Genomic DNA, 22,358 nt, shown 5'->3' on the forward strand with positions numbered 1-22,358 from the left:
GCACAGGTTAGTCAGGCTGATTGAGGTAGTATGTACATGTAGATATGGTTAAAGTGACTATGCATATATGATGAACACAGTAGCAGTAGCGTACAAGAGGGGTTGGCGGGTGGTGGGACACAATGCAGATAGCCTGGTTAGCCAATGTGCGGGATAACTGGTTGGTCGGGCCAAATGAGGTAATATGTACATGAATGTATTATTAAAGTGACTGCATATATGATAAACAGAGAGTAGCAGCAGCGTAAAAGAGGGGTTGGGGGAGGCAGTGTTGTATTGTGCTTTTATTTTCTGGACACTACACTACAAAAAAGTGGTATTTTTTTTAGATAGATCCATATCCCAGGCCATCTGTTTTGTAGATCCAACTATGCCACTATCTAAAATGAATGAAATTTGCTGATTTGCTGTGCATATTCCATTCATTTGGGGTTGATCCACACAACCAATGTATACCTTTATTTAGCCAGGTACTGGATCTTCTATGATAATAACCTGGTTGGTCAAGAAATCAGGCATGGGATGTGGACATATCTTGGCATTAGACCCCTTATGAGATGTCTGCATCCCACATGGCACCCAATTTCATACATAGTGCACTAAATAGGGAATAGGGTGCCATTGTGGACACATGCAGTGTGTTGTACAAGGCAGTGGTTCCCAAACTGTGGGGCAGTACACCTCTGGCTTCCCCCCCAAAAAAGGAACCCAGTCCGGCTTTCAATTTATTCTTGAAAGTGGGAATAGTAGAATGCACAAATTTCGATGTTGGGTAGTACATCATCAGTTTTCCTCTTGTTGTACCAATTAGCCTGAAGCTAGCCCGGACAGGGCTCCTGTGCTACCACCGAAGCCCACTCCTGGGCTACAATATCCGAACCCCTTCTACTGCCGGTACGGGGCACGGAACCCCGCCGATCCTGAATGACTGGAATAGCGACATAATCTGCCCGAGGATTCCAACAGGTCCCTCAGGCGCGACGCCCGCTGAAGGCCCATTCTGCTAACCAGCTAGGCCTGCTTGCTACCTAGAGCTACTTGGAACCCTACTAATTCCACAACTGGTCTATTGACGTCACGAGGCAAAAACAGACTTACCCCCATCGCAACGTCCCCCATAGGCTAACTTGCTAGCCCCGGTCTGCTAACTGCTAGCTTGCCTGCACCGGTCTGCTAACTGCTAGCTTGACTGCCTCGGTCTGCTAACTGCTAGCCCCTGCTAACTGCTTGCTTGCTAACCCGGTCTGCTAACTGCTAGCTTGTTTAGCCCGGGCCTACTAACTGTTAGCGTGTTAGCATCGGCCTGCTAACTGTCTGAATCGCCGTGTCCCCAGTCAGCCCAACACTCTGCCAACCTGGATGTCTTAGCCGTGTCTGAATCCTGGCTTAGGAAAACCACAAAACCCTGAAATCTCCATTGCTAACTATAACATTTTCCTCCCAAGATAGAACAACCAATGGGGGCAGTGTTGCAATCCACTGCAAAGATAGCCTGCAGAGTTCTGTATTACTATCCAAGTCTGTACCCAAACAATTCGAGCTTCTACTTCTAAAAATGCACCTTTCCAGAAACAAGTCTCTCACTGTTGCCGCTTGCTATAGACCTCCCTCTGCCCCCAGCTGTGCCCTCGATACCATATGTGAATTGATTGCCCCCCATCTATCTTCTGAGCTCGTGCTACTAGGTGACCTAAACTGGGACATGCTTAACACCCCGGCCATCCTACAATCCAAGCTTGATGCCCTCAATCTCACACAAATTATCAATGAACCTACCAGGTACAACTCCAAATCCGTAAACACGGGCATCCTCATAGATGTCATCCGAACTAAAGCTCCCTCCAAATACACCTCTGCTGTTTTCAATCAAGATCTCAGCGACCACTGCCTCATTGCCTGCATCCGTAATGGGTCTGCGACCAAACGACCACCTCTCATCACTGTCAAACGCTCCATAAAACACTTCTGCGAGCGGGCCTTTCTAATCAACCTGGCTGGGATATCCTGGAATGACATTGACCTCATCCCATCAGTAGATGATGCCTAGCTATTCTTTAAAAGTGCCTTCCTCGCCATCTTAAATAAGCATGCCCCATTCAAAAAATGTTAAACTAGGAATAGATGTAGTCCTTGGTTCACTCCAGACCTGTCTTTTGTGCTTGACCAGCACAAAAACATCCTGTGGCGTTCTGCATTAGCATCGAATATCCCACGTGATATGCAACTTTTCAGGGAAGCTAGGAACAAATATACACAGGCAGTTAGTAAAGCTAAGGCTAGCTTTTTCAAACAGAAATGTGCATCCTGTAGTACTACCTCAAAAAAGTTCTGGGACACTGTAAAGTCCATGGAGAATAAGAGCACCTCCTCCCAGCTGCCCATTGCTCTGAAGCTAGGAAACACTGTCACCACCAATAAATCCACTATAATTGAGAATTTCAATAAGCATTTCTCTACGGCTGGCCATGCTTTCCACCTGGCTACCCCTACCCCGGTCAACTGCCCGGCATCCTCCACGGCAGTCCACCAAAGCCCCCACCATTTCTCCTTCACCCAAATCCAGATAGCTGATGTTCTGAAAGAGCGGCAAAATCTGGACCCCTACAAATCAGCCGGGCTAAACAATCTGGACCCTCTCTTTCTAAATTTATCTGCCGCAATTGTTGCAACCCCTATTATTAGCCTGTTCAACCTCTCTTTTGTATTGTCTGAAAATCTCAAAGATTGGAAAGCTGCCACGGTCATCCCCCTCTTTAAAGGGGGTGACACTTTAGACCCAAACTTCTACAGACCTATATCTATCCTACCTGTCTTTCTAAGGTCTTCAAAAGCCAAGTTAACAAACAGATTACCGACCATTTCGAATCCCACCGTACCTTCTCAGCTATGCAATCTGGTTTCAGAGCTGGTCATGGGTGCACCTCATCCACGCTCAAGGTTCTAAACGATATCATAACCGCCATCGATAAGAGACATTACTGTGCAGCCGTATTCATCGACCTGGTCACATTCTTATTGGCAGACTCAACAACCTTGGTTTCTCAAATGATTGCCTCGCCTGGTTCACCAACTACTTCGCAGACAGAGTTCAGTGTGCCAAATCAGGGGGGCCTGTTGTCCAGATCTCTGGCAGGCTCTATGGGGGAGCCACAGGGTTCAATCCTCGGGCCACCTCTCTTCTCTGTTTACATCAATGATGTTGCTCTTGCTGCTGGTGATTCTCTGATACACCTCTACGCAGACGACACCATTCTGTATACTTCTGGCCGCTCTTTGGACACTGTGTGAACTAACCTCCAGATGAGCTTCAATGCCATACAACTTTCGTTCCGTGGTCTCCAACTGCTCTTAAATGCAAGTAAAACTAAATGCATGCTATTCAACCAATCACTACCCGCACCTGCTCGCCTGTCCAGCATCACTACTTTGGACGGCTATCACTTAGAATACGTGGACAACTACAAATACATAGGTGTCTGGTTAGACTGTAAACTCTCCTACCAGACTCACATTAAGCATCTCCAATCCAAAATTAAATCTAGAATCGGCTTCCTATATCACAACAAGGCATCCCTCACTCATGCTGCCAAACATACCCTCGTAAAACTAACCATCCTACCGATCATTGACTTCGGTGATGTCATCTATTAAATTGCCTCCAACACTCTACTCAACAAACTGGATGCAGTAAATCACAGTGCCATCCGTTTTGTCACCAAAGCCCCATATACTACCCACCATTGCAACCTGTACGCTCTCGTTGGTTGACCTTCGCTTCATACTCATCGCCAAACTCACTGGCTGCAGGTTATCTACAAGTCTCTGCTAGGTAAAGCTCCGCCTCATCTCAGCTTACTGGTCACAATAGCAGCACCCACCCGTAGCACGGGCACCAGCAGGTATATCTCACTGGTTACCCCCAAAGCCAATTCCTCCTTTGGTCGTCTTTCCTTCCAGTTCTCTGCTGCCAATGACTGGAACGAACTGCAAAAATCTCTGAAGCTGGAGACTCATATCTCCCTCACTAGCTTTAAGCGCCAGCTGTCAGAGCAGCTCACAGATCACTGCACCTGTACATAGCCCATCTGTAAACAGCCCATCTATCTACCTACCTCATCCCCATACTTATCATATTTATTTATCCTGCTCCTTTGCACCCCAGTATCTCTACTTGCACATTCATCTTCTGCACATCTACCATTCCAGTGTTTAATTGCAATATTGTAATTACTTTGCCACCATGGCCAATTTATTGCCTTAACTCCCTTATCTTACCTCATTTACACTCACTGTATATAGACTTTTTGTTTTCTTTTGTTCTACTGTATTATTGACTGTATGTTTTGTTTATTCCATGTGTAACTCTGTGTTGTTGTATGTGTCGAATAGTTACGCTTTATCTTGTCCAGGTCGCAGTTGCAAATGAGAACTTGTTCTCAACTAGCCTACCTGGTTAAATAAAGGTGAAATAAAAATAAAAGGAGGGGCGTGACGGGTGGGCAGCTGGGGTGCGGAGGTCCCCCCCCAAAAGAAGGAACCCAGTCCGGCTTTCAACTTACTCTTGAAAGTGGGAATAGTAGAATGCACAAGGTGAAATTTCTATATTGGGTAGTACATCATCAGTTTTCCTCTTGTCGTACCAGTAATTGCATACCTTAGAGCAGGGATCATCAACTAGATTCAGCCGAGGGTCAATTTTTTTCTTGAGCAGATGGTTGGGGGGCCAGAATATAATTACAAATAATTAGCAAATTGACCGCGAGAGTTGGAAACAGATAATATTTGACTAAAATATAATAATTTCAAACCTTGCTTACATTTGTATATGATCACATCTCTCTATTATGCCTAGGAATACTTGGAAACAGTTCCTCAATGCTGGAAGGGGGGCCAGAGTGAAAAAGTTTGGGAACCCCTGGTAAAAGAGGGGACTGCCTGTGCCCAGTGACATTGATAAATTAGGGTACTGGGTGTGCTGGTGGAGGGGTGAAAGGAGAGACTGGTTGTTCATGTTTTGATGTGTAACGGCATCAGTGGACTGTCTTGTGGTGATTATGCAGGGGCCTAGATTATAGTCATGGGATTAAGACAAGGCTGCTCTGTACAGACTCAGTCGGAGAGAGAAAGATACCCACTGTAGCATGTTGGAGACACACATGCCACACACTTACAGACTCTCTCTCTCTCTCTCTCTTACTCTCTCTCTCTCTCTCTCTCTCACTCTCTCTCTCTCTTACTCTCTCTCTCTCTCTCTCTCTCTCTCTCTCTCTCTCTCTCTCTCTCTCTCTCTCTCTCTCTCTCTCTCTCTTTCTCTCTCTCTTACTCTCTCTCTCTCTTACTCTCTCTCACACACACACACATGAACAAACACACACAAACAAACACACACACACACACACGAACAAACACACACACACGAACAAACACACACACACGAACAAACACACAGGCAGGCAGAGAGACTCTCAAACATTAACACATACATAGACTCTTAAAGACACACACATACTGTACATAGACACTGTTAGAGTGCATCTTACCCAGTCTGGCCATGGCTGTGCTAAGCTGACGTTCCTAAAAGGAATGCGTCCCTATGGGATGCAGCAGACTAGTTTAGGGAAAACAGAAGCTGTGTCCCAAATCGCACCCTATTCCCTTTATAGTGCACTGCTTTTGACCAGAACCCTATGGGCCCTTGTCAAAAGTAGTGCACTCAAAAGGAAATAGGGTGCCATTTGGGACACAGGCCAGACTTCAGTTTGATGTACAGTAGAGTAGATCCCTGGTGGTCAACCTCTTGTTACCTCAGCTGCTCATTCTATCTGAAGGATTCAACAGAACACTGTCTACGCCCCAAATGGCACCCTGTTCCTTATATAGTGCAGGACCCTGGTCAAAAGTAGTGCACTATGTAGGTAATAGGGTGCCTTTTGGAACAGAGCCTGTGTTGTGTCTGTAACCGCGTGGTCATAATAAACAGCGTCTGCTGTTTTTGCAGCTGTGTATTGTACATACAGCTAGAGCTACGTCCGTGGTGCCTGGTGTACGTTTGCTCATTCACCTGAGTGGGTTTGTATACCTTTTTCCCATAACGTGCTCCTTTTCAATGATAGTTTGTCAGCAATGCCTCACAATACTGTAAGTGCTACTGCAGGCTAGTGACTAGAGATGGCATTTCTTCAGAAGCACCATAGCCCATTTGAGCATGGGTCTAATTTCATCTGGGATAAAGGTAAAGTCTCAGTTTTGAATAGAAAACCAAATTAGCAAAAACTATTGGTTTGAGATGAGCGTGGTTCCCCAATTTTGTGTCCTGACACACTCCAACATCCTTTAGGCTGTAATAGATAGTGTGTTGGTCCCTCGAGTATACGGCATATTGCACTTTCACTTTAAATGTGTAGCCATAGCACTTTGAATGAATTATTTTGTGTAGTTGTGTTTTCATGTTGTATGTACGTCTTTTTGTATGTCTTTTTAAGCACATGACCAAATAAAGTTGATCCGAATGACAAAATCTCACTGTAGATGCATCATTAGCTTATGTCTGTGGGTTCTCATGTCTGTGGGTTCTCTTGTCTGTGGCGTTCTCTACTTTGTCTGATTATAACTGTGTTATTGGTTCTGTTTTCCAGGGGAATTCTTTGTGGCCAATCGGGAAGGACAGCCAGAATCCGGGTCCCGCCCCACAGTCCCCCTCTCCTTCTCGGCCCCCTACCCCTCCCTGGAAGGCATCGCCGAGGGGGAAGACAAGGCCTGGGCCTGGGACCACAGCTCAGGGCCAGGAGGAGGGCTGGATGTGGAGGGGGAGCCCACGGAGGAGGACTACCGTCAGGCCCAGCGTGTTGAGACATATATCCTGAGCCTGATCCAGCGGCGTGCCCTGTCCCCTCGGCCCTGCAAGCCCCGCACCGCCATCACCGTGGCCCGCCAGAGCAGCCTCTGCCGCAAGGACCCCCTGCCTCCACCACCCGCTGCCTCCATGCCTGAGCACCACCCCCACCACCACCAAGCCGCTGGTCCCCCTCCCTCCGAGGGTCCCCCTGCATCCTGGGCCTGCCACAGCCTGGACCAGGAGACATACGCATGCATTGCCTTGCTCCCCAATGACTCCCCTCTCCACCATCACCACCCTCACCCTCACCCTCACTACCCCCAACCAAGGCCCAGACAGCCCTTGGCCAACACCCTCTCTGCCTCCCTGGACTCCCCCTGCAGCATACCTCCATCCCAGGGCCCAAGCAGCCACGAGCCCGACTCACCCCATCCCTTCCACCACGGCTACCCGGCCCCTCCCCCGCCCCGTTCGCCTCCCTCGCCTGACGAGCAGCTGGTCAACGCCCAGTACATCCCTGCCCAACCTCTCCGGGCCCCCACCGCCAGGGCCTCCGCACACTCCCACTCCCACAGGGGGGCCCCTGGGGGACCCAAACCCAGCCGGGGCGCCTATTCTCCAGAGAGGGGTTCTCAACAGCAGCCGGCCCCACAGCAGCTGCAGCAAGCCAAGTCTAAAGCCGCCCCCAAGAAGTGTCGCTTTAGCGAGGAGAGGGAAAGGGAGAGGGACAAGGAGAGGGAGAGAGACAGAGACAGAGAAAGAGAGCGGGAGCGGCCAGTAGGCTCCAAGAAGCCTGGAAGACGAGCCTGCAGGTCCCAGTCTGAGAACAGCCTCAATGGGCAACGGGGCGTCCCTGAACGCAAGTACAACACGGTGGAGAGAGACGGGGGAGGATCAGGGTCAGGAAGTGGCCGCGGAAGTCAGTCCAAGGGGAAGAGGCCCCAGCCGGGCAGCACAGGCTACCGCCGCTGGCGCTCCACCCTTGAGCTCAGCCAGGATGAAGCTGAGCAGCCTCCACAGCCGCCCCCAGCTGACCAGGGCTCCAGGCGCACCCGCAAACCCCGGCCTCCTCCTCCACCTTATGCCTACATCAACCCACACCCGCATCATCACCCCCATCTGGAGTACCTGGACCGAGAGCTCGCAACCCTGTGTCGGCCCGAGGAGCGCTACCCCCACCCTGGGCAGGGCGAGTCCGAGTCGAGCCTGAGTGAAGACTCGCCGGCCTCCAGCTCGCTGTCAAGTGACTCAGACGAGAGCGGGGGTCTGGTGTGGCCCCAGCAGCTCCCCCCTCAGCTCTCCTCCCTCCTGACGGCCACCGCTCCAGCTGGGGCCCCCCTGCAGCCCAAAGCCTTCGTCAAGATCAAGGCCTCCCACGCGCTCAAGAAGAAGATCCTGCGCTTCCGCACGGGCTCCCTCAAAGTCATGACCACCGTTTAGAGTGCCGCACAGGACCCGTGCTTAGTAGTTGGGGGTTAAGACAATTTAGTGTCTCTCTCTATATGCACCTGGTTTCCTTTTGAGGAGAAGCGCCGTCTGTTTTGAAGAGCCACAAGTACAGAAGACAGCAAATTTAACTCACTGCACTGCCTAACTGTACATGCATACATAGACTCTTTGGCTTTCAATGCATCCTTCACAGGCCTCAGATCTGCCATAAACCCTCCTGAACAAGCAAACAGAGCTGAGCCTGAGCTCTAAACTATGATCCCAGAGCTGTGAAGCTTTTGGCTATTGCTTGAACCCAGCCAGGCGGGGTCTGAGACAAGATAATATGCTATGGGGCTTGAGTTGGCCTTATTCCCCTTTCCCTCCCCCTGACAGAGAGTACTGTGAGCATGATATGTCCCGTCTTGTGACTCAGCATCAACGTGTCTGTAGTCTAGGTTGCGTTCCAGGCCACACTACTTTGCAGACATTGCATCAACCAATGGATCCATGCCATGTTATTAAGCATAACGCAGTTGGGTATCAGACTGCTAAATCATATGTGGTTAGCTGATACGTTAAATACCTATCTAGCTGTGAAATCTGACGTCATATCTGGCAGGTGTATGCAATGTAGCCTGGAACGCTGCCCTCCTCTGCACATGACCACCTGTGTGGTGTGATTTACTCACTCCTGTATTTATGAATGTATTCTGTAAATAAAATGAGCTGGGACCATAGAACCTTAAGGGGATCACAGAGGTCTTGTCTCTCGACCACCGGCTGTCAATGTGTGTTTCATTGGACGGAGAGAGAGTGAAAGTGAGCGACTGTGGGTGTGTTTGCCTCTCTTTAAAGCTCTCAAGCTGTGATGCATTATTAGTGTTGTTAGTGTTCCATCCTGATTCGCACCCAGGTTTACCACGCAAAAGACCATGCATGGGCTGTGTCTGAAAACATTACTGGCTGTCAAATCCTTGATGTTACTGTTTACTCAATTCCTCACCTTCCTCTCAAAGCTCTTTGGAGGAGAAGGCCCAAGGGGAGGGATCTTGGGTACTCTGTTCCAATGCACTTTGAGAGGGAGGAGAGGACTGGTGGAAACAAGGACGGAGGATGCAAGGATTTGTCAGCTAGAAATGTTTTCAGACACGTCCATGGATGGGCTCTTTCTAAAATATGCTTTCTTCAATTCCTTGCTTACTCTTTCCTCGCCTCCTTCTCAAATTGTATTAGAGGAAAAGATCTGAGGTGAGGAAACTTAGACCTTCTCTTCCAATGCATTTTGAGAGGGAGGTGAGGAGAGGGGATGCTAGGGGAGAAAAAGAAACCCAAGCTGGACGTCCATTTCAGGGCAAGGATAAAGCTATGACGTGATGAAAGACAACCTTGCAGTAAAGGTACCGATAACATGATTCATTTTAAGAGAGATACATGATACACATTTTCCTTCTGACAATTCAGACCACATGTGGCATATCTGACACTGTAGCCAGTCCAGTTGCTCGATCTCATGGAGATAAAATGTAAACTACAGTGGGGGAGTCTCAAATGGCTCCCTATTCACTACATAGTGATCTACTTTTTACCAGAGCCCCATGGGCCCCATGGGTCAAAAGTAGTGGACTATATAGGGAATAGGGTGACATTTGGGACATAACGACTATCTGCTGTGCTGGGTGGTACCAGTGGAGCCAACTGCACTAATAACCTTTCACTGAGGTAGGTGGTAGAACACACACAGTCAGGGAAACACACACACCCTTTTAGCAGTGAAAAGCCTGGTGCTGCAGGTGATGTAGGTGTTAATTGAAAGAAAAGAGGGAGTTGGGGAGGGGTAAAGGAGGATAGTTGACAGAGGGTGGAAGGAGGGAAAGCGGGGTAGATGGACATGGAAAAGCAGAGGGAGAGCAGTGGTGAAAGCAGGGGAGGGGCTGGTTTGTGGGTTAGAGATGGTATCTTGTTTTTGTTGTTGTTGTCATGCAGGTCTAGTCTGGCGTGTCACCAACATGGCTGCAAAGCCAGAAGACAGGAATTCACATAAACACTTAATCAGTTTCTTCCCCTGGAGAACAAGATCATTAGCCCCAGATGTAGCGGAGCAACTTCCTACAAACACACATACACACATGGACACACACACATACACACACACACACACACACACACACACACACACATGCTTGAGCAAACACACAGGCACTGGCACACACACAGACACATATTCAGGCACTGGCATACACATTCACAGGCACTGCCATAGGCACACACATGCATACACACGCGCAGACACATACACATAAACCAAGTGGGAAAGAAGGGCAGGAAAGCGTCATCATGTAAGATGCTGAGAACTCCTATGACCATTTTGACAGACACCCATTCTTACACACACAGTTACACACTTCAAAAAGGCCCTTGCACTACGACCTTTCCTTCCATTGCCACATTCTGGTAAACACACACAAATGCACGTCTTAGGGCAGCTGTAGAACACAGCACTATTGAGTAAATGATCAGGGAGTGTGTGAGGCTAGGGGAAGAGAAGAGGACATGGATTTCTGGGATATGGGTTGGGCATTATGACACTGTTCCAGCTGTGTCAGTCATCTGTCCTGCTGCAACAGGAATAGAAAAGAGAGTGCAGGAGAGGAGAGGAAGTGTCCAGAAAAGAAGATGGGCGGTTGAGAGAAACTAGCTGAAACTAGTGAGCCCCTTACCCTAATCAGTCCTGTTGGAAATAGAGAGGGAGGAGGGAGAGAGATTGAGAGAAAGAGGGAGAACTCAGGCAAAAGAAAGAACTCTCTGTAGCCTCCCTCTCTCTTCACTCGTTGACTGTCTCGCTCTCAGGCATTTCCCCGCCCACCACCCCCTCTCTCTCTCCTTCCCTCCATCTGGATTTGGTTAGAGAAGCATGCTCCCTTCAGGGCTAGGAACCTGGGGTATTTCCTGAGAAGCAGTGATACAAGAGAGCGGGCCAGTCAGCCAGCACCAGGCCAGAAGAGGAAACCAAAACACAGAAAGAGAAACAGAGAAAAGGAGGGAGGGAGAAAGGGAAAAAAGGAGAGTCAAACTCAACTGAATGGAGGCCTGGCTGGCGCCACAGCTGGGTTTGATTTGAGGGAGAGGGAGGGAGTGAGAGTTAGAGAGAGAGACGAAAGAACGGGGGATGGTGTTGAGTGAAGGAGGAGAGAGAGAGAGAGAGGGAGGAAAGAAAGAACGGGGGATGGGGTTGAGTGAAGGAGGAGAGAGAGAGAGAGAGAGAGAGAAAGAGATGGGGTTGAGAGGAGAGGGAGGGAGGAAAGAAAGAACGGGGGATGGGGTTGAGGGAGGAGAGAGAGAAGAGAAGAGGAAAGAAAGAACGGGGGATGGGGTGTTGGGGTTGATAAGGAGGAGAGAGAGAGAGAGAGGAGAGGGAGGAAAGAAAGAACGGGGGATGGGGTTGAGTGAAGGAGGAGAGAGAGAGAGAGAGAGAGGGAGGAAAGAAAGAACGGGGGATGGGGTTGAGTGAAGGAGGAGAGAGAGAGAGAGAGAGGGAGGAAAGAAAGAACGGGGGATGGGGTTGAGTGAAGGAGGAGAGAGAGAGAGAGAGGGAGGAAAGAAAGAACGGGGGATGGGGTTGAGTGAAGGAGGAGAGAGAGAGCGAGAGAGAGGGAGAGAAAAGGGGCTTTATTTTGGGCACTTGGTTGGATTCAGAGTGATTGACCTATTTTCTCTTTTTCTCTAGTTTTTATTGCTGTCTTTATCTCCTTGCGCCCCGACTTTGATGACTTTGTCCTGTTCTCAAGAGAAAAAGCAGCAGCAGACTGAGCAGCCGTTCACTCCTTTTCTCATTTTCACTCTCTGTGTCTCCTCTCTCTGCTCTCTCCTCACCCCTACTCCTCACCCTTCCAAATTCACACACATACTCTTCTCTACCATTGATGGCCTGATAAATCCTACCCCCGTAAACCTATGTGAACTTTCCTTCATATCTAAATGTGATGAGTTTGCGGCATATTTCAGCGATAAGATAACCTACATTAGGCTGGGTATCAGTCAAGCAAGACCTGATGAGAAGTTTGTTGATATGTATCCTAGCCTACCATGCAAGAGCAGTATGGTTTTATTTTCCCTGGTTGGCACAGACATGCTCAGGAAAGTGATATCTGAACTAAACATTAGGAATGTGACCTAAATATATTTTTAGGAGGACCATTGCTAATGGGCGGCTGTTTCTCTCTCAGACTGATACAGAGAGACTCATCAATGCCTTTATTGCAAGCAGGCTTGACTAATGTAATGCTCTCCTTCCTGTCTGGTCTACCAGAGAAAGCCATTGGTCAACTGCAAAACATACAGAATGCTGCAGCACGGGTACTGACAAAGACCAGATGGAGAGCACACATTACACCGGTTTTAAGGTCTCTGCACTGGCTGCCTGTGAGTTTTAGAATTATTTAAGATTCTTCTATGGGTTTTTAAAACAATCCACAATTGTGCTTTTAAGTTATGTACCCAGTAGGTCTCTCAGGTACTGACCTTTTAACTATCCATGGAGAGTCAGCCTTTAGTTATTTAACCTTTATTTAACTAGGCAAGTCAGTTAAAGAACAAATTCTTATTTTCAATGACAGCCTAGCAGCAGTGGGTTAACTGCCTTGTTCAGGGGCAGAACAACAGATTTGTACCCTGTCAGCTCAGGGATTCAATCTTGCAACCATTTCGGTTACTAGTCCAGTGCTCTAACCACTAGGCTACCTGCCGCCCCTATTATGCCCCCAGCCTCTGGAATAGCCTGCCAAAGAACCTGAGTGGTTCTGTGGAAATATTTAAAAGAGATCTTAAAACTTTTTAGCTTTGCTTTTCCTCTGGGTGCTTTTTAGTTGTTCAGTTTGTGTCATTCTTTTGTTTTTTATCTTATGTTTGTTCTGTAGTAAATATTTCAGCTTTTATTTTCTTAGTTTTTTCTTGTAATGCACATTCATGTCTGAAATGTGCTGTATAAATAATGCTTGATTTGATTTGATATACACACCACACACAAACACACACACCCTCAAACCCCCATTAACCATGTCTGCCTTTTTCCATATCCATAACCCAACATAAAGAGGGGCTCACACACAGGAGCTATGTGTCGGGCCGCAGTTCTGCATACCACGGTCTGGGAGCCCAGCCAGTAATGTTACAGAGAGGGGGGTGTATGAAGGAGGAGACTGGGTGAAAGTGGCTTGTTTGATGGGGAGGGGGCAAGAACTTTGTGGACAGACACCCCAACCTCTGGGATAACTCATACCCCCCTCCCATGACAGACAGCTCCCCCCAGGGTCCAGCCCTATAGCTGGCCCCCAAACCCTCTTCCTTCCAGTCCAGGCGGTCAGACAGACAGACAGACTGACTGATGAAGGACAGAGCCCAAAGCAGCAGGCACATAGAACAGAAACACTGGTGGCCCGCATCGGACACAAAACAGCCGCTGTGACGCCACGCCAGCGGTGCAGCACAGGGTTGTGTGTGTGTGTCTGTGTGTGTGTCTGTGTGTGTGTATGAACACAGTCCCACAATCAATGTCCATCTCACATTTCACACTGATGTACTCTAGATTTTGCTTGCATGTACAGCGCAGGAACTTCACCTTTAATGGTAAAGACACACAGAGAAATGTGACTGCTGGTAGATACTTAGCACAGTAGGAGGCCATTCCTGCTTTTGCTAGAACAAAGATGTTCCTCCTGTGTATCGTCCTGGTACCGACGAACCAGACTTTTGTACTTGTAGAATCACAATGCTTGTCAGTGGCTGAGAACTTGAGAGTACAAACCTCCACGTGGGGGAGCCGACAGATGTGACAAGAACAATGAAAGAAAAAAAAAGGACACTTTTCCCTTTTTATCAGAATGTTCTAACTAAAACAAAAAAGCTGCATCTAGCTTTTACATCTAGCTAAGATTTTTTTGTTAGATTCAGTTTGATAATGTGCAGTTTGATAATGTAGCGCCTACAGAGATGGTCACCTCGCTTTGCGTTCCTAGGAAACTATGCAATATTTTGTTTTTTAATGTATTATTTCTTACACTGTAACCCCAGGAAATCTTAAGTCTTATTACATACAGCCGGGAGGAATTATTGGATATAAGAGCAACGTCAACTTACCAACATTATGAACAGGAATGCGACTTTCCCGAAGCGGATCATCTGTTTTGCCCAACACCCAGGACAATGGATCGGATCCCAGCCGGCGACCCTTAACAACGGCGCCGCAGAAGGGGCAGACGGAGCGGTCTTCTGGTCAGGCTCCGTAGACGGGCACATCGCTCACCGCTCCCGAGTATACTTCTCGCCAATGTCCAGTCTCTTGACAACAAGGTAGACGAAATTCGAGCAAGGGTTGCCTTCTAGAGAGACATCAGAGATTGTAACATTCTCTATTTCACGGAAACATGGCTCACTAGGGATACCTTATCAGAGTCGGTACAGCCACCCGGTTTCTTCACGTATCACGCCGACGGAAACAAACATCTCTCTGGTAAGAAGAAGTGCGAGGGTGTATGCCTTATTATTAACAAGTCGTGGTGTGATCATAACAACATACAGGAACTCGAGTCCTTTTGTTCACCTGACCTAGAATTCCTTACAATCAAATGCCAACCCACATTATCTACCGAGAGAATTCTCTTCGATTATAATCACAGCCGTGTATATCCCCCCAAGCAGGACCTGAAAGAACTTCATTGGACTCTATGTAAACTGGAAACCACATATCCTGAGGCTGTATTGATTGTAGCTGGGGATTTTAACAAGGCTAATCTGAAAACAAGGCTCCCTGAGTTTTATCAGCATATCGAATGCACGTCCCAGGCTGGCAAAATTCTGGATCATTGCTACTCTAACTTCCGAGACGCATACAAAGTCCTCCCTCGCCCTCCTTTCGGCAAATCTGACCACGACTCCATTTAGTTGCTCCCAGCATATAGTCAGAAACTGAAACAGGAAACGCTTGTGTTCAAGTCTGTTCAACGCTGGTCCGACCAATCTGATTCCACGATTCAAGATAGCTTCAATCACGTGGACTGGGATATGTTCCGGATAGCCTCAGACAACAACATTGATGTATACGCTGATTCGGTGGGCGAGTTTATTAGCAAGTGCATCGGTGATGTTGTACCCACAGTGACTATTAAAACCTTCCCCAACCAGAAACCGGGGATTGATGGGAGCATTCACGCAAAACTGAAAGCGTGAACCACTGCTTTTAATCATGGCAAGGCGACCGTAATCATGACTGAATACAAACAGTGTAGCTATTCCCTCCGCAAGGCAATCAAACAAGCTAAGCGTCTGTATAGAGACAAAGTGGAGTCGCAATTCAACGTATTACAAAAAGAAAACCAGACCTGTCGTGGACACCGATGCTTGGTCCCAAACAAACTAAACAACTTCTTTGCTCGCTTTGAGGACAATACAGTGCCACTGACATGACCCGCTACCAAAACCTGTGGGTTCCCCTTCACCGCAGCCAACGTGAGTAAAACATTTAAACGTGTTAACCCTCGCAAGGCTGTTGGCCCAGATGACATCCCTAGCCGTGTCCTCAGAGCATGCGCAGACCAGCTGGCTGGTGTGTTTATGGACATATTCAATCAATCCCTATCCCAGTCTGCTGTTCCCACATGCTTCAAGAGGGCCACCATTGTTCCTGTTCCCAAGAAAGCAAAGGTAACTGAGCTAAACGACTATCGCCCTGTGGCACTCACTTCCTTCATCATGAAGTCGCATTAACATCTGCTAACCTTGTGTATGTGACCAATAAAATTTGATTTGATTTGACCTGCTCATTAGTTCGCTAGCTAGCTAATGTTAGCTTACTAACTAAGCCACAGTCACACGCGTAATATGAATGGAATTGGGTGGTAAGTGCAGCACAATGAACACAACAATAAATGCTTTATCAAGATACAGTGCCTTGCGAAAGTATTCGGCCCCCTTGAACTTTGCGACCTTTTGCCACATTTCAGGCTTCAAACATAAAGATATAAAACTGTATTTTTTTGTGAAGAATCAACAACAAGTGGGACACAATCATGAAGTGGAACGACATTTATTGGATATCTCAAACTTTTTAACAAATCAAAAACTGAAAAATTGGGCGTGCAAAATTATTCAGCCCCTTCACTTTCAGTGCAGCAAACTCTCTCCAGAAGTTCAGTGAGGATCTCTGAATGATCCAATGTTGACCGAAATGACTAATGATGATAAATACAATCCACCTGTGTGTAATCAAGTCTCCGTATAAATGCACCTGCACTGTGATAGTCTCAGAGGTCCGTTAAAAGCGCAGAGAGCATCATGAAGAACAAGGAACACACCAGGCAGGTCCGAGATACTGTTGTGAAGAAGTTTAAAGCCGGATTTGGATACAAAAAGATTTCCCAAGCTTTAAACATCCCAAGGAGCACTGTGCAAGCGATAACATTGAAATGGAAGGAGTATCAGACCACTGCAAATCTACCAAGACCTGGCCGTCCCTCTAAACTTTCAGCTCATACAAAGATCAGAGATGCAGCCAAGAGGCCCATGATCACTCTGGATGAACTGCAGAGATCTACAGCTGAGGTGGGAGACTCTGTCCATAGGACAACAATCAGTTGTATATTGCACAAATCTGGCCTTTATGGAAGAGTGGCAAGAAGAAAGCCATTTCTTAAAGATATCCATAAAAAGTGTTGTTTAAAGTTTGCCACAAGCCACCTGGGAGACACACCAAACATGTGGAAGAAGTGCTCTGGTCAGATGAAACCAAAATTTAACTTTTTGGCAACAATGCAAAACGTTATGTTTGGCGTAAAAGCAAAACAGCTCATCACCCTGAACACACCATCCCCACTGTCAAACATGGTGGTGGCAGCATCATGGTTTGGGCCTGCTTTTCTTCAGCAGTGACAGGGAAGATGGTTAAAATTGATGGGAAGATGGATGGAGCCAAATACAGGACCATTCTGGAAGAAAACCTGATGGAGTCTGCAAAAGCCCTGAGACTGGGACGGAGATTTGTCTTCCAACAAGACAATGATCCGAAACATAAAGCAAAATCTACAATGGAATGGTTAAAAAATAAACATATCCAGGTGTTAGAATGGCCAAGTCAAAGTCCAGACCTGAATCCAATCGAGAATCTGTGGAAAGAACTGAAAACTGCTGTTCACAAATGCTCTCCATCCAACCTCACTGAGCTCGAGCTGTTTTGCAAGGAGGAATGGGAAAAAATTTCAGTCTCTCGATGTGCAAAACTGATAGAGACATACCCCAAGCGACTTACAGCTGTAATCACAGCAAAAGGTGGCGCTACAAAGTATTAACTTAAGGGGGCTGAATAATTTTGCACGCCCAATTTTTCAGTTTTTGATTTGTTAAAAAGTTTGAAATATCCAATAAATGTCGTTCCACTTCATAATTGTGTCCCACTTGTTGTTGATTCTTCACAAAAAATACAGTTTTATATCTTTATGTTTGAAGCCTGAAATGTGGCAAAAGGTCGCAAAGTTCAAGGGGGCCGAATACTTTCGCAAGGCACTGTAGCTATCTAGCAAGATGATGAAGAAATTATTTGTATACAGTACCAGTAAAAAGTTTGGACACACCAACTCATTCAAGGGTTTTTCTTTATTTTGACTGTTTTCTACTTTGTAGAATAATAGTGAAGACATCAAAACTATGAAATAACACAAAACTATGAAATAACACACATCATGCAGTCACCAAAAAAAGTGTTAAAAAGTATTTTAAGTAGCCACCCTTTACCTTGATGACAGCTTTTCACACTCTTGGCATTCTCTCAACCAGCTTAATGAGGAATGCTTTTCCAACAGTATTGAAGGAGTTCCCACATGTGCTGAGCACTTGTTGGCTGCTTTTCCTTCACTCTGCGGTCCAACTCATCCCAAACCATCTTTATTGGGTTGAGGTCGGGTGATTGTGAGGCCAGGTCATCTGCTGCAGCACTCCATCACTCTCCGTCTTGGTCAAATAGCCCTTACACAGCCTGGAGGTGTGTTTTGGGTCATTGTGCTGTTGAAAAACAAATGATAGTCCCACTAAGCGCAAACCAGATGGGATGGTGTATCGCTGCAGAATGCTGTGGTAGCCATGCTGGTTAAGTGTGCCTTGTGTTCTAAGTAAGTCACTGACAGTGTCACCAGCAAAGCACCCCCACACCATCACACCTCCTCCTCCATACTTCATGGTGGGAACCACACATGCGGAGATAATCCGTTCACCTACTCTGCGTCTCACAAAGACATGGTTGTTGTAACCAAAACTCTCACATTTGGAATCATCAGATCAAGGTACAGATTTCCACCGGTCTAATGTCCAATGATCGTGTTTCTTGGCCCAAGCAAGTCTCTTCTTATTATTGGTGTCCTTTAGTAGAGGTTTCTTTGCAGCAACTGAACCATGAAGGCCTGATTCACGCGGTCTCCTCTAAACAGTTGTGTCTGTTATATGTACTCAGTGAAGTATTTATTTGGGCTGCAATTTCTGAGGCTGGTAACTCTAATGAACTTATCCTCTGCAGCAGAGGTAACTCTGGGTCTTCCTTTTCTGTGGCAGTCCTCATGAGAGGCAGTTTCATTATAGCGCTTGATGGTTTTTGCGACTGCACTTGAAGAAACTTTCAAAGTTCTAGAAATGTTCCATATTAAAGTAATGATGGACTGTCATTTCTCTTTGCTTATTTGAGCTCTTCTTGCCATAATATAGAAAATAAAGAAAAACCCTTGAATGAGTAGGTGTGTCCAAACATTTTACTGGTACTGTAATTCACTCTCCATTATCCCATACTACCAGTGCCAGTTCGCTTGCTTGTGTCATGACGTTGCCCTCTTTGGAGATAGAGAGTACCATCCCTCTCTCTCTGCACCATCCCTCTCTCTCTCTCACCACCTCTCTCTCTTCCCCCTACCAACAGGCTCTGTTAGGCAGGTCATAAATTCCTAGAGGAGTTCTCTCCTCATGGACAGAGTATAAGAGAGTGAGTTTTCATAGAGAGAACAAAGGAACTTCTTCCACATCACAGAACTTGAGAACTGAACAATATTCATGTTCTGGAGAATGTATGAATGGTCGGTGAAGTAGCTAGCTACGAACTGGTCCGTTTTGTACAATTTGGTGACCTCAGGAAAGACAATAGAGCCACATTACCATAACTCTATTTATACAAGTGTCTCAGTTGTGAGGCTTGCATCTAATTGTTGTATAAAATGAATGACTAAAGATGAAACTATTTGTGAAATTATGTAATGTGATTTTAAACTGTTTAATGAAGGAAATTCCAATTCCCTTTGGAGTTTAACTAAATCATTGGCCCGCCCCATGAGCATACACATTGATCTGGCATCATGGGACAGCACCTTTCTACAGTCATGAATATAACCTCCACCGGGAGGAATTCCCTTCAGACCAATACCTCATCACAGAGGGAGTTAAGGTTTGAGTAGATTGACGAATCTTTTAACCATACCACATGGTTAAACTTTGAGACTATCGATCCGATAGAATAAGAGCTACTCTTTGATACTAATTACTAGTCTGTAGCTAGAAATTATGTACCTGTGAATGCGAAGGCCGACAACCGCCGAAACATATATTCTATAACAACATTGCTGAATGTTACTCTGAACTAACCATTCTAACCACGGCAGAGAGACAGAGGGCGGACAAACTCTCCAACAGAAACAAACTTTCCAACAGAGATCACGACGACACACTGAGCGTAAATATGTATATTGATTGCAATTATTCCCGAATGAGTGAGCGTTCATGTGCAAAGGATTAGCATTTCAATTGTTAGAATTATCAAGTGTGTAGTGATTCATTTGCGTAATTCCCGCCTTTCTCAGTCTACACCCACTTCCCTTTTTGTCTACCAAGCCTCCATGCTGGTTTAGCCCACTAGGACACATCCCCTATAATTTCCTAGTAACCATATCTACTTTGTTTTTATATGAATTTATGTGATTATTCAGTGAGTTAATAAGTAAATGATTGAGACAATTGATGTATGGATGATTAATAGTGAAGACTGGGTTCGTGCAGATAACCAACAATTTGGCGTTTGAAATGAGACTAACGTGAGGTAAAGAATAATTCATTAATTAGAAGACTAATTGATCAGATATTAAAATATCTGAAAGTTATATTAGGAAAACTATAACTTTGTAATCTGAATATTTTCCTTGGTGCCCCGACTTCCTAGTTAATTACATTTACCTGATTAGTTAATCACGTAATAATAATTACAGAGAATTGATTTGATAAACTAGCAGTCTTCAGTTTAATGATGCCAAAGACTCGACACTAGCTAAAGTTAGCTAAACGGTTAGCATCACCATTTAGCACAACATAGTTAGCTAGCTACTCCACCAACACAACTGCTAACAGGCAGCTGCTTCCTAAAAAATGTATCCATTGTGATTTAATTATAATGCTGCTAGCTATCTAGTTGTGGCAATCTGGTTATTATCACCAAGGGCTTACTACAAATTCTAGCTAGCTTAACATACACTGTCTGGAACATCAATCTCTTCACTTGGTTTTCAATGGAGCCTCACTCCTTCTTTCTTCTTTCTTTCTCTATCTCTCTCTCTCTCTTTCTCTCTTTCTTTCTCGTTCTCTCCCTCTTCCTCTCTCTCGCCCGTTCTCTCCCAGAGGTTGCCTAATTTTTAAATCTTCGTTGCCATGGAGTGGTTTTATATTTAGCCCGCTTCTGGTAGAGGGACCTGTGGTTTCCTTGTCTGCTAGGATTTAAAGTTCAGAGGCGATGTGCTTTGCAGGTGCTGCTCTCTCTGCAGCATGGACAGCAGCTCTCACCCACTGTTTAGACTCCTGTGACAGCCCAGTTGATCTGTGTTGTTTACAGACGAAACAGTATCAGCACAATGAGCCTACTGTGAAAGCAGCATTGTGAAATGTTGTGAAAGACGCCACAAAAATCCATTTCAGCACGAGGTCATGTGAGATCTGGATCTCTGTCAGTAGTAGGCCTATTGTACAGGAGGTTGGTGACACCTTAATTGGGGAGGATGGGCTCGTGGTCATGGCTCGAGTGGAATGGTATCAAACACATGGTTAGATGCCATTCCACCTGCTCCGTTCCAGCCATTATTATGAGCCTTCCTCCCCTCAGCAGCCTCCAGTGGGCCCTACTGCATGCTCTGACAACAACTGCCAACTGAGTTTTTTTTCTCTCGAAACTGACAGATTTGTCTGATTTTTCTATTTATTTTTATTTAACCTTCATTTATCTAGGCAAGTCCATTAGGAACAAGTTCTTATTTACAATGATGGCCTACCACATCAGAACACGAGAGACACCACAACACTACATAAAGAGTGACCTAAGACAACAACAGAGCATGGTAGCAACACAACATGACAACAACACAGCAGCAGCACAACATGGTAACAGCACAAACATGGTACAAACATTGTTCGGCACAGACAACAGCACAGAGGGCAAAAAGGTAGAGACAACCATTCATCAAGTGAAGCAGCCACAACTGTCCTAATATGGATGTTGTACATGTAGTTGTTCCTTCAAGTTCCAAGCTCCATGTTGAGTACCACTCAGAGTTGATATACGAGATGAGAGTTGGTTGATACTTTTTTACATGTGGAGGACCACTGTAAACATAAGATTAAAGGGTTGTATTGCTACTCTTCAACTATTAAAATGGCAGTAATGCAATTGTGCTCCTTTTGTGCCTCGCAACAGAGTTTTGTTTCAGAAATAGACATCTGGGAGGTCTAGACTCAATAATTTGAGACATGCTTGAACATTTGTAACCCACAGTAGGCTACAAATCCTGCTTTATAAATAATGCATGAGGATGCAGTTGTCTCGTCCATCTTCAGTGTCATTTTAGTAGCAAAATTCCAAGATCCTTTGTTCTAGAATGCCCTTATGCTCAAGTAGTGATTGTGTAACTGTAGCTTGTTGGAAATTGCATTGGAGTTATTGGGCGAGGGTTGGAGAGCGAAGTGGAGTTGGCCTGCTGTTGTGCTGCCCACGTGAGGTCTGGTAGTGTAACTGCATCATTACTTGAAACACGAACAC

The 22,358-nt window shown here is 46.2% G+C and overlaps 1 protein-coding gene across 3 annotated transcripts in view; it reads left to right on the forward strand.

Moving 5' to 3' along the window:
- The window catches only part of dact3a (dishevelled-binding antagonist of beta-catenin 3a), a 46,687-nt gene extending 37,645 nt beyond the window's left edge, over nt 1-9,042 (forward strand). For all 3 annotated transcript variants that reach the window (XM_024393558.2, XM_024393559.2, XM_042309367.1), the window contains one exon: nt 6,636-9,042. In XM_024393558.2, the coding sequence (XP_024249326.1) occupies nt 6,636-8,275 (1,640 nt within the window). In that variant the 3' untranslated portion in view covers nt 8,276-9,042. The remainder of the gene's footprint in view (nt 1-6,635) is intronic.
- The last annotated feature ends 13,316 nt before the right edge of the window (nt 9,043-22,358 follow it).

The sequence above is a fragment of the Oncorhynchus tshawytscha genome, linkage group LG30, assembly GCF_018296145.1.
Source record: "Oncorhynchus tshawytscha isolate Ot180627B linkage group LG30, Otsh_v2.0, whole genome shotgun sequence".
Taxonomy (NCBI): Eukaryota; Metazoa; Chordata; class Actinopteri; order Salmoniformes; family Salmonidae; genus Oncorhynchus; species Oncorhynchus tshawytscha.